This window comes from Dermacentor albipictus, chromosome 1, assembly GCF_038994185.2.
Source record: "Dermacentor albipictus isolate Rhodes 1998 colony chromosome 1, USDA_Dalb.pri_finalv2, whole genome shotgun sequence".
NCBI classification, from domain to species: Eukaryota; Metazoa; Arthropoda; class Arachnida; order Ixodida; family Ixodidae; genus Dermacentor; species Dermacentor albipictus.
The window spans coordinates 172,086,630-172,098,886 of NC_091821.1; the positions used below are offsets into that span (position 1 = coordinate 172,086,630).

A 12,257-nucleotide genomic window follows, 5' to 3' on the forward strand; every position below is an offset into this window, starting at 1 on the left:
CCGGCTGTGCCTGTTTATATGGTTTGTGCCTATGTGCCACTTGTTTATTGAATGGTTTTGTTTTGCAATGAACGTTTTCGTCTCTTCATACCTGGAGGTTCTGCCTCAGGAGTGATCATTCTATTGAAGGAACCTCATCACGAATGGGTAGCAATGCCACCTTCAAGTTTGCACACTAGCTCGCTGTGACATCATGTATTTCAATATCTGTGCAGGCTTAGTTAATTTATTGGGAAAGATTGACTACATTGTATTATGAAGGAGCCAGACTGAACTAGAAAGTTTTGAGAACTTTTACTGTGCTACAATGGCCAAAAAAAAAATAACTTGAAAATCTGTGCTGCCACACTGCTGTACCAGCATTGTGGTTCCAGTGTGAAATTTAAGAAATGGAAGTTTAGCAATGATTTCTTTTTTTCTAGTAATTGATCTCTTACTGCACATATAATGAAAGTGGAGTTTTAAAAGAATGCTTTACTAGTCTTAAGTAATTTTGTGTTTCTCTTTAGTATCTCTACTAACATTTAACTAGCCTCGGCTAGACATTGTCAGGCTGGGTGGTTTGGGAATAGGTGGTTTTACAATATTTTTTTTTACCTTCCCACTAGTGAAAGCCAAGTATTTGGTTTTCCGGAGGTATAATCTACTTGCCTAGCTTAATTTATGATTTGCATTTGTGTTTGCTTTTGAGTTCATGGCTGTGGCATAAAATATAGTTTTGGGCTTGTATTGAAGCTTTTCGCTTAATAACTGCATGTTTGCAGTGATGTTGCATACAGACTGCTGTGAGACGACCATGACAGCATGTAACTTGGTGCAATGTGGAAAGTACATAATGCGGAGGAGTGGTGTGAAGCTTTCCAGACTTTATTCTGTTCATTAGTTCACTGTGCTCCAAAGCACATGACTTCATGGCACTTGACGAAATATGTTTTGGAGGCCTTGAAGTTCATTTATATTGAAGTTTCCAAATGTCCATATGTTGTACTATGATGTTCTTGTAGTGATCACAGTGAATTTTGCAGATTGACAACAGGCATGCCGACGCCTATGCGTCTGCGAGACCTGATTCGTCAGATCCGGGCAGCCCGAACAGCAGCAGATGAGCGGGCAGTTGTGCAGAAAGAGTGTGCCTATATCCGGTCAACATTCCGCGAAGAGGACAACACCTGGCGTTGCCGCAATGTGGCCAAACTCCTCTACATTCACATGCTTGGCTATCCTGCTCATTTTGGCCAGGTATGCTTTTTTGTATTCCTGGTAATTCTATGTTGAAATACAACTGAGGTCCAAAATTGTAGTTGAATGGTCATGTGGCCACTGACAGGTTCATTCTTGTAAAGTATGTATTTTGCATCATTAGCAATGTTTTGAAGCTGCTTACATGCTGTTATTTGAAATATTTACGCTCAAACTTGTGGAGCACTATACAAGATGTGTTATTTTGAAGCGTGCGTGTGTGAGAGAGAGGAGGCGTGAGACCGAGCAAGAATAGGGGAATTCAAGGGGCTTGATTTTTTTTATTTAGTCGCAACAATATGAGGTGAGAGACAATGATGGCTGAGAAAGTATGGTGCAAGTTTATTGTTGTGCTTAATTGAAATACAGAAATAACGTAAAGAGAAATGAAAGTGGATGAAAAGATAACTTACTGCGGGGGGGGTGGGGGGGGAATAAACTCATGTCTGCATTTGGTGGCTGTCCTCCTGTCCACTTCCCTGGATATTTGTGTACAGTATAAGCCCTGGGAGTTTAAGCCAGCGTTGCTCTTGGCCAAGGTGGTAGACGTGAAATGCGCTTTTTGTAACAAAGAGAGAGTAAAAATTTAATGCTTTACTGTTAAATTTATAACTGAATAAAAGTTTTGTTTGTTGACCTAGCTGATTTATGGCACTTTGGTGGGCATTACAGTGCAGGCTTTGTTGCTTCTACCTTGCCATGTAAAATAACTTATCCTTTCTATGAGCCTTCATAATGAAAGCCTGAAAGCAGTGTGGTGGTGGCACCATCTTATGAAAAAACTTGCTCTGCCACCATCTTATGTTGACAATGGTGATGATGCGGGTTCCATCACTAGGCTGCTGCCATCGCTGGGAACGCAATTTTGGTTTTGCATGCAATTGTAATGTGCATGCAATTTTCAGAATTACTTTTATGGAAAAGAGAATACCCATTGGGATTAAAAATAAATACAGTAATTATTCAGGAGCTGCTGTTTTTCCTTTGAAATCTGCTGAAAGTGAACTGAAAATCTCCATGTTGAGTGAGACATAACATGTCAACGCATTCACTGTCCCCTAAGCGCCATCAAGGCAGATGTTGCTGCTACATGTTGGGGCGCAATGAGGGTCGCCATTGAGGTCATCGCTGAGGTCATGTGTGTGCATGCTGACCAGAAAAGCTCGAAACTATCTGGGAAAGGCCAATTTCCAGATCGAAGTATTGAATTTGGGCCCACTCAATATTATGGCTGCAGGCTGGAACCTTTGGTCCGGGTTGAATTAACTGAAAATTTGGCTAAGCCTGAGTTAAATTAATAGCAGTCTACGGTATTTCCAGGCTACTTTTGAACACATAAATATAATCTACCTCTAGCAAGTCACTTGTGCAGTGTGCACTTCCAAGGACGGGCAGTGACATCATCAACATTTTTCAGGTTAGAATGGTAGCTTGGTGGAGAAATAAGAAGTATCCAACTCTAGAAGAATGCTTGAGTAATTTGGCATATCTTGCAGGTTCGAAATGAATAGCCAAAATTTATCATGATGAAAAGGGTGAAGTGCCAGTAACACTCTGTGTTCACAAGGATGGTATTGCTTTAGTACTATATACAGTAAAAGCTCGTTAATTCGAACCGCAAGGGGAAGCCGCTTCAGTTCGAATTAACGAAAGTTCGAACTAACGAAAGTGAAGGAGAGCAACAGTACACTGCGATTTGGAAGCAGTAGGGCATGTCAGAAATTTGGCGTGTCAGAAAGTGATGGCGTGTGCCGCGGGCACACGCCCTCTTCAAGTTGAAGCTCTGGGTCCGACTGTGCCACACCACCGATGTCCACCGAAACGAACGTTAGCCGAGGCTTAACACCGTCACAATGAATCGCGACGGCCGATACCTCCTAAGCTGAAAACAGAGGTGCACAACCGATAAAGACTGCCGAGACAAAGACGGTGAACATGTGAAGGTGGCGAAGGCCCTGATTCGTTGGTTCTTGATTGCAAACGCAGCTGCGACGTACTTGATTCACTGTGTTTTGGCGCTTGCCGTGCCATCTCCGCACAACATTAGCAGCTGTACAAGATTTTTAAAACCTCCGAGATTCGCAACGGGCAAGAAGTCTCGGAGGTTACGTAGAACGGAGAGGCGGCAGCCGCCGCTGCCTTCTGGCTGACCCCGCGTCGGTTAGATTTTTTTTCCGATTTTGCCTTCTCTCGCCGTTCTCTCCATTTCAGAGGCAATACAGCCTTGTGTGTAGGCAGTAGGCCGTGTGCCAGGCGTGCGTAGTTCGAATTATCCGTGAGGGAACCTTCTCGCGTTCGAATTAATGGACTTTTTTATACATAGACTTCTGTGGAGCTTGACCGGACCAAATCGTACAGTTCGAATTATCCATAAATTCGAATTATTGAAGTTCGAATTAACAAGCTTTCACTGTGTAGTACTCATGTAAGGGTCGCCGTTGTGTAAGGGCTGCACGCCCACTTTGGAGGGCAAAATTTTGGGAAAAAGTTCAATATGTCCCGCCGGAAAGTGAAGTTAGTTTTGTTCCCGCTACATGATGCTAGCTGCTTTTCCATCAACGTTGCTCAGGCTGGTGCCGCCGCGGCATTATTTCTTTGTGTGGCACGTCGTCTCGGCTGTGTTGGCAGTGTTTCCAGTCAGATCGGTGGCATGTCACCTCTAGAGAAGGGAGCCCTTTTTGGGTCAGCGCTGGTCAGGGATGATGAGCCGGCATCTGAGGTCGTTTACTGTGGTGTTATGTCATTTGGGCCTCTCTTACACTCTGCTACAGTTGCGGAAACAGTAGGCAGCTTTAGCGGGGTGTCATTTACTACCTGATTTGTGTAAGGGTTGCACCCAGCCAAGATTCTAGAAGAAAAAAAAAATGCGGCTCTAACATGAGTACATGCGCAGTATCTGTCTAGTGATATCTAAACAGAGATCACATGTTCAAATGGAATGCACCAGTTCAAATTGTTTCTCAAGGACAAAGAGAAGCTGGTCATTTCATATTCAAGAGTTAGCGTCCGCACAGATATCTTTGCTTTTATCCATAGCCAGGCACTTAATTATCTGGTGTCTTGAAATTCCTGAGGACTTTCAAGGCCTCTGCTCCATGTTTAACATAATAGGCTCCGTATTTGATTTTTGATTATCATTGTGACATATTGTTAGCATTTTGTAGTGCAACAGGCAAATCTTTGCAGTTTGGTGGTTGACATTTTACCTTTCCCGAATGTCTTGTGTTGTTCGTAGTTCAAAGGGTCTTTCTTAATTCTTTATTTTGCTGCAACTTAGAAATTGCAGGCTGATAATTTCCTGGTGCTGCTCTGTGGTTTGAAGTTCTCCTTGTAACTGAAGTGCAACACCACCCTCCCCCCATACTGTCCTGATGTACATCTGCCACTTCTGCGTGTAACCATAGGTTTTCCTCCATCCATCATTGTTCAAATTAAGAAACTTGATGCTTACAGGTATACATGCCTCTAAGCATCAATGATGATGCATACATGCTGCATTGCTGCTTGCAATTGCTGATGCTATAATTTTTAACAGATGTTGTGATTATTAGCATACCTGCCAACTCACCAGAATATTTCGTAAGTTAATATGTTTGGGCTTATTTTACAATTTTACTAATGTTCCATCAAGTTCTACAAAATAAGTTCTGTTCATGAAAAAGTTCAGCCCATTGGTCTTCAAACTTTCCGTTGGAAGTGTTCTGGTGGTGAAATGAAGCCGGAAGGGTTTTTACTTCGAGCAAGTTTATACAGACAATTTCGTGAAGCAAGCGAAATCAGAAACCGCAAAGTTGCTGAAAAAGTATCAGTGATCTAACAACAATGTGTTGCTTGTCAGTCTGTTGTTTAAAATCCTGCTACAGTGCTACTTGTGTGCTGCGCATAAAGTAAATCTTCGTTTAAAGTGCGTATATATCTTACAAAAGGTGTTCTCAGGCAAAGCTTTAAAAAACAATGAGTAAGATGACATCCTTTAATAGTGAATCTATTGTATGATAAGAAAAATGCTTCAGGCTCCTTTGTGCTTTTGATAACAATTTGACGCTTTGTGACCTATGAGTGCAGGAAACATAACCTGTAATAAATCAGATTCTAAAGCTAGTTTCAGTGTCAGCCTTTTCAGTGTCACTGACGTACCTTGATGTCCACTTGTATATCTCCAGTGACATGAAGTTGGTGAGCTCTGAGGTAGTTCCGCCATCTGTTGTATATTTCTATAAGCGTATGTTCTCCTCTCAGGGTTTTTGTTAGTGCACTGCAGTATGTGCCCCTTCATAGGTGTGACTGAGCCACGTGTAGTGCTTGCATTCACAGATGGAAGGGGTGGCTCTCAAACTTTGTGCACTGCTATGATGGTGATTTTCTGTTTGAACACTCGCGCTGTAGCGTAAAGCCATCACTCTTTTGTGTTTCTGCCATCTATTACACGTTTATAGGTGGGCTTTCTTTCTTTTTTTTCTCATCTCCGGCTGTCTTCACTATGGCGCACCTCCTTTCCAGCGATGAGGATGCTCCTTTTGTCGATTCGCTTTCCCAGTATGGCTCTGCCTTCTGTCACATCTCTTTCATCTGTTACTCTCTGTTTCAACTGTTGCTCTCTTTGCTTTGTCTGGTCAAGTAAGAATAAACGTTCCTTCCTTGAGCGTCGCCGTGTGTTTGAGATGGCTGCTTGCGTGGGACCTTCAAATGCTGATTGGAGCAGCGGCTCTTCTGACTCCGAATATGAGCCAAGCAAGAACTCCGAAGATGACAGCTTGACGTCCAAGGAACAGGCAACTTCAACTGCTTCTGACGCTGATTTGGCGGCGCCATTGTAGAAGCATGCACGTCAAAATGAAATTGGGTATGAGATAGGAAACAAACAGAGGAATATGAGGACCATACCAAGAATGCATTTGCCATTATTCGTTGCATTTTTCTCCTTTTGCGTAACTAAAAATAAACTATTATGTTCCTTTTATAATATCAGGAAAAAATATCCTTACGCTGGAATTATGTCACTTCTGTAAAAAAAAAAAAAATTGCAGTGAAGGGGTGTAAATGTAGGGGAGCACGCTTTTTGCTTTCTGCCACCTGGGTGTAATTTCTGCTGCTTTCTCACGCAGTTGGAGTGCCTGAAGCTGATAGCATCATCACGTTTCACAGACAAGCGTATTGGCTACCTGGGAGCGATGCTTCTTTTGGATGAGCGGCAGGATGTACATCTGCTCATCACCAATTCGCTAAAGAATGACCTGGGCAGCCAGACTCAATTTGTGGTTGGCCTTGCACTTACTGCTTTGGGTTCTATCTGCTCACCAGAGATGAGCCGTGACTTGGCCGGTGAGGTGGAGCGTCTCCTGAAAACGTCAAACGCCTACATTCGCAAGAAGGTAACTACCTATATATTCATTGTTCACTGTGGAATTTTTAAGTAGACTTACATTTCATTAAGCACTGTAAAAAGAAAAAAAAATGAAATTGTTCAAAATTTGTTTTACTTAGGAAACAAAATGTTCTTGTGTGTCTGAGTTTGTTAGAGCTGGAGCAGTGCTTAATTATAGTAGCTGTAATTCTTTCAAGGATGAATGCATACCTGTCAGCTCTCCTGAATTTTTTTAAAGTTTACATATTTGGGCTCGTTTTATGACTTTACGAATGTTGCTTCAAGCTTTACAAAAAAAAATCATAAAAAAGTTTCATTTATTGTTCACCGAACCTTCTGTTAAAGGTCTTGTGATGGTGAAAGGATGCAAGAGGGATGCTTGCTTTGAACATGCTTTACAGACGAGTTCCTGAAGCATGCGAAATGGAAAGCATCAAAGTTGCTGAAAAAAATCAGTGATGTAAAAACGACTTGTTTCTTTTCAGTATTTGCTGTGCCAAGTTTGCTACTGCTAGGGTGCTGCATGTAAAAGTAAATCCTCATCAATAAAGAGCATATGTATCCCTGAAAACATGTGTGCTATTGCCAAGCTTTTAAAAAATGCAAGCTATCCTTCTCCCCTATAAAGGATGTTCTTATTTGTTTGATTTTTCTTGTCCCATGGTGGATATACAATAATTGGTAACGACCACTATAGAAGAAAAGTGGGCACATTTCCCACAAATTTTTTTTTTTCGTATTTACAATTTCATATTTACATCAAAGAAAAGGAAAAGGTTAAAATAAGTGCACTGTAGTGCTGTGACATTCCAAAATTTGATGTGCCCATGTCGTGGTTTGAGACCTCTCTCCTGCAGGTTTGCTGAATTAACATTTTGCTCTTAATTTAACTATTTGCATAATCTTGTTATATTATTTGTTTACGGTTAGAAAATATGTATCATGACCTTTGCAAGTGTCAAGGTTGTGGTACCTGTGAATAGTTTAGCGCTTGGTAGGAAGAAACAGTCATGTTCCACTATACACTGAATTCTGCTTTTCAATTCATAGTGCATATTGTCATCTGCACTAACAGCTGCTAGCATTGTCATTACTGAGCGTCGGCGCAGTTGACTGTTATCTTGGGCATGCTACAGTCTTGAATGCCACTATCCACTTCATGTTTCACTTGCTTGCAAGCTCGCAGTGTACATGTATAAAGCGCAGCCTTTCATTGCATTTGGTTTGTGTAAAACTGCACTGTACACAGATTTGAAGGCATGCTGAACACCTTAGTAGGCTTAAGAGGACCCTGCAACATTTTTTAAGAAAAATGTGAAATGTATATTATTATTATTGTCATTTTATGATTACAAAGACTTCTTTCTTTCAAAACATAGCAAGGATGATTACAGAAAATGTAACATAATATGCATAACATCAGAAAATGCCATGAGAACAACAGCATTAGCTGGTTGAAATACACAATCCGAAAAGACTAATTGGAAAGTTTACCTACTAACAGGGAATGAGGCTAGTTGCTTCATTGCAAAAGTTTTCAAAAGTTAAGATTGTTCCATTGTTTTATAAAAAACAGGAAAAATATAAGCTTAAGGCAGTCCAAGTAACAAAGGAAAGACGCAATATTACGTGGTTTAGTGCATTGGTTTGTCCTATTGGCATGTGAAATTTCAGAAATATCAGAAGGCGAAAAAGTGTGCTCATATCAATGATTAATTAACCTTATTGCTTTTCATTCTTTTCTCATGTGTCTTTTGTCAAAGTGTACCATATTTGCACGATTCTACCGCGCCACCAATTGTAATGTGCAGTTATGTTACCACCCAAATATATATATATATATATATATATATATATATATATATATATATATATATATATATATATATATATAAAAAACTTGTTGCTGATTCTACCGCGCACATCAAGTAAAGAAAGCTGAGTCGACGCGTAGCGTGCAGAAACTATTTTATGGAAAATACAAAGGCACACCAGCACCCACGCAACGTAATCTTAGCGGCTAGCCGCTGTCGTAGTCCAACGTGTGGGGAGCACTCGCCTCCATTTCCTCCCGCGTACCCGCGGCAACCCGTTCGCACGTGGCGACGGGGCGCCGTCACGGACAAACGGGTCGCGCCGCAGTTGACAAGGGGAGAGAGGCACTACGCGCCCTCTCTCTCTTCGTCGCCCTGAGGACGCGCGTACGCCCCTTCTCCTACGTGGCTCACGGAAAAGGGAAACGTATCCGGCGGGCGAGGAGGACTTCCCCTCGCAAAAAGGTAAAAGGGTATAAAAGCGCGCTACCGGGGGAGACTCGCTCTCTTGGGACGCCGACGCCTTGGACTACCTGGACTGCACCTGCCGGATCCCGTGAGTGACCTCGTTTGTCTGACCCACCCAGACAACGAGGCAAGCCTTTTCCTACTTTTACTGAGAGGACGTCCCTCTGCGAGTGTTTGATATTGCTATTAGCAATAAACGTTGTTACCGTTGACACCGCTGTTTGCCTTATTCGTCCGAACCCGGCGTAGCCGCGATTCCCGCGCTACGGGTTGGGAGTACCACGGAGCGACTGCGTGGGGCTAGATCCGGAGCTCGCCTTCAGCCCTAGCCGCACGCAGAGTGGAACCCCCACATTTGGCGCTACCAACGTGGATCGAATTCGGCAACACGGCGCGTCTTCTGGGGTGTGTTCGCGCTAGGACTACCCACGTTTCAGCGAACAATGGCGGCAGGCTTGTCTGACCTCTCAGATTTGTTCATGTTGTCGAATGTAGCGACGCAAAGTCAGCAGCCTATTGCTAACGCGGCGGCAGCTGCTGAACATACCAGCAGCTTTGGTTTTGAGTGTTTCACGCGGAACACTCAGGCTAGCGCGAATGCCACGTGGGCAGAGGGTACCGTATTTACACGATTGTAAGTCGACTCGAATGTAAGTCGACCCCCCCATATCGCGTGACCGAAAAAAAAAAAAAAGAGCATACCCGACGGCGCGTTCGATAACGAAAATTTATTAGTAGCTGACATAGTCACTGGACTACTCGTCTTCACTAGTGCTGCCATCGTCATCGTTGCTGCAGTCCCACAGCGCGTCGTGGAGCAGCGAAATTTCAAATTTGGCAAACGACCGCACCAGGACATCTTGCAGAATAGCAGCCCACGCCAAATGCACTCAACCACACGCAGCCGTCAGGGAGGCTCTTTTGACAGGTCCGGTTGGCGTAATTTCGCAGTCTTCTGCCGCCAGCCACTCGTTGTACTCACGGCGGAGCAGAACCTTAAAATTAAGGCGAAGGTCCGGGCTTGTTTCACGACCACGTCGCACTTCACTGGCAGTGACCGATCACGCATTTCAGCGACGTACGCCGCAAGTTTAGCCTACAGCTCCGGAAAGCGTCCAGACTTTGGCACGTGGGAAATTTCTCACTTGTCATACCAGGTGAAAATTTCGCTTCGCTGCAGTCGCCACTCTCGCACCACCCGTTTACAAACATCGAAATTGCGGCCCGCTGTGCAGTGATTTGTTTCTTCGGCGTAAAGGATGGCAGCCCTTTTGAACGGTGCTGTGAACGAGTGCCGAACGATTAGTGGGCCTGGAGCACTCATGACGACTGGGGAAGCATAGAAGTAGCACGTAGCCGGCACTCAAGTAGAACGCGTCAAATGCCAATACTAATGCCTTCAAGCAGAGAAAGAGAAACCAGCGAGCAGTGTCTGCTCTTCCATGAACTACCGATACTCCCCGCAAGCGCCGCCGTTCTGAGGGTGCCGCCGCAAATGGGAACAGCGGTGCTTCCATAAACTATCGACACCCCCCATGAGTGTTGCATGCACTGTAAAACTCTCAAAAATGCTGAAAAACCCTTCCGAAAAGCGAAATAACATGCGGGATAGCGAAAAGATACGGGTAGGGCCATATAGCAAACATAAAATTCTAACTACGTCGTAGCTCTCGTTGGTATCGCTTTTTTTTTGGCGGGGCCATGTTTCGGTTTCGATTGTAAGTCGACCCCCCAACTTCAGACTTTCAAATTTAAAAAAAGGGGTCGACTTACAATCGTGTAAATACGGTAACCCCAATACGAGGCGTACCCCGTCGGGCCCCTCGCCGCATCGCGACGCGAACACAGAGGCACACATGCCACTAGATAACTCAACCCCGACGGCGGAGGCATCCGGCCCTTTGGGCGAGAGTTTGCCGTCTAGCGAGGCAATGCTGCAAAATGCGTTGCAAATCATGCAGAGCTTAGCCGGCGCCCTGCAAGGCACAATGCAGGCCTCGTCGCAGAGCGAGAGACCACGGATTAAGGTAGACATGCCTACCTACAGTGGGTACCACGATCGCACGAGTGCGAGTGAGTACCTCGACCGTCTACTGTATTACCAGCAGGCAACCGGGCTTTCAGACGCCGAACTTGTCGCGCGCGTGATCCCGGTTTCACTGACCGACCAGGCGGCTCGCTGGTTCCGACTGACCGGACACCGATGCCGCACAGTAGAAGAGTTCCGCGTGAACTTTCGCGAAGAATTTCTTCCGGCCAATTACGAGTGGCGTTTGAAGAGAGAGCTGGAGCTTCGTACCCAGCATCCGGACGAGTCCCTGCTGGAATATGTTCGAGCGATGGACGAACTTTTTCGTCTCGCGAACCCTCTCGCCACCGACGAAGAGAAAGTTGAGCGCGTCACACGGCAGGCGCACCCCACTTTCGCGGCCTATTTCAGCGGGCGTAGGTTTAGAGACCTAGACGAACTCGCCGCCGAGGCGAAGCGCATCCAGGGAGACATTCTCGCAGCGCGAGCATACCGCCCGCCTCCACCCGCGGCGCTGTCACTCGAGCCTCGCTGCGCGTGGAACGGCGGCGCGATCACTTGCAACTCGTCTAGAGTCGACGCGTCGGCATCGTTCGCGGAGCAGCAGGTCCAGCGTAGTTGGGAGTTATCAGACCGCGCTTTGGACCCGTACGCCTACGCGCTGAGAACAGCACCGACTAATGCCGCACTCAGCGCGCCGCGACAGGAACGAGAGGCCGATGCGAGACTGGAGGAGCGGCACACGCCGACCGCAGTTCAAGGAAGCTACGGCGGGCCGGAGTGGAGCGACGGCCGCCCAGGCCACCGAGGCTTCAACGGCCGCTGCTACCAATGCGGCCGACCAGGGCACATCGCCCGAGACTGCGGCCGCATGCCGGGCCGAGGCCGAGCGCGTGGCTCGGGAAACGGGCGAGGCCGCCGGTGATCCACCTTGGGTCCCGTGCGGCGATGTCGAATATAGCCGGTGGTAGCGAGTTACTTGCGCCTTCGGCTTGTCGCGTAGGAGGTGTTGCGGACTCGCAGGCGCCGTTCATCGAGCTAACGATAGCCCGAAAGAAATTCGCTGCATTATTGGATACCGGAGCAAGCGGTTCATTATTTGGTGACGAAGTGTTGCATCATCTCCGCGAGAACAATATCCGCTTGAGAGATAATGACACCACCTTCCGACTTGCTTCCGGCACAGCACAATCTAGCGGCGCAGCTAGGTTAGTGATCCGTTGGGAGAAACGCGTCAGGCGACAACGCCTCGTACATCTCCCGGGTTTATCAGTGCCTGTTATTTTGGGTCGAGACTTTCTCGTCAAGTCGGGCATTGTAATAGACATCGGCAACGGAGGTT

At 45.7% G+C, this 12,257-nt stretch overlaps 1 protein-coding gene across 5 annotated transcripts in view; it reads left to right on the plus strand.

Annotated features, from left to right (window-relative positions):
- Positions 1 to 12,257, plus strand: part of AP-1gamma (adaptor protein complex 1, gamma subunit) — a 233,201-nt gene that overhangs the window by 24,331 nt on the left and 196,613 nt on the right. For all 5 annotated transcript variants that reach the window (XM_065436802.1, XM_065436803.1, XM_065436806.1 and 2 more), the window contains exons 2-3: positions 1,026 to 1,239; positions 6,345 to 6,611. In XM_065436802.1, coding sequence (XP_065292874.1) covers positions 1,026 to 1,239; positions 6,345 to 6,611 — 481 coding nt within the window. The remainder of the gene's footprint in view (positions 1 to 1,025; positions 1,240 to 6,344; positions 6,612 to 12,257) is intronic.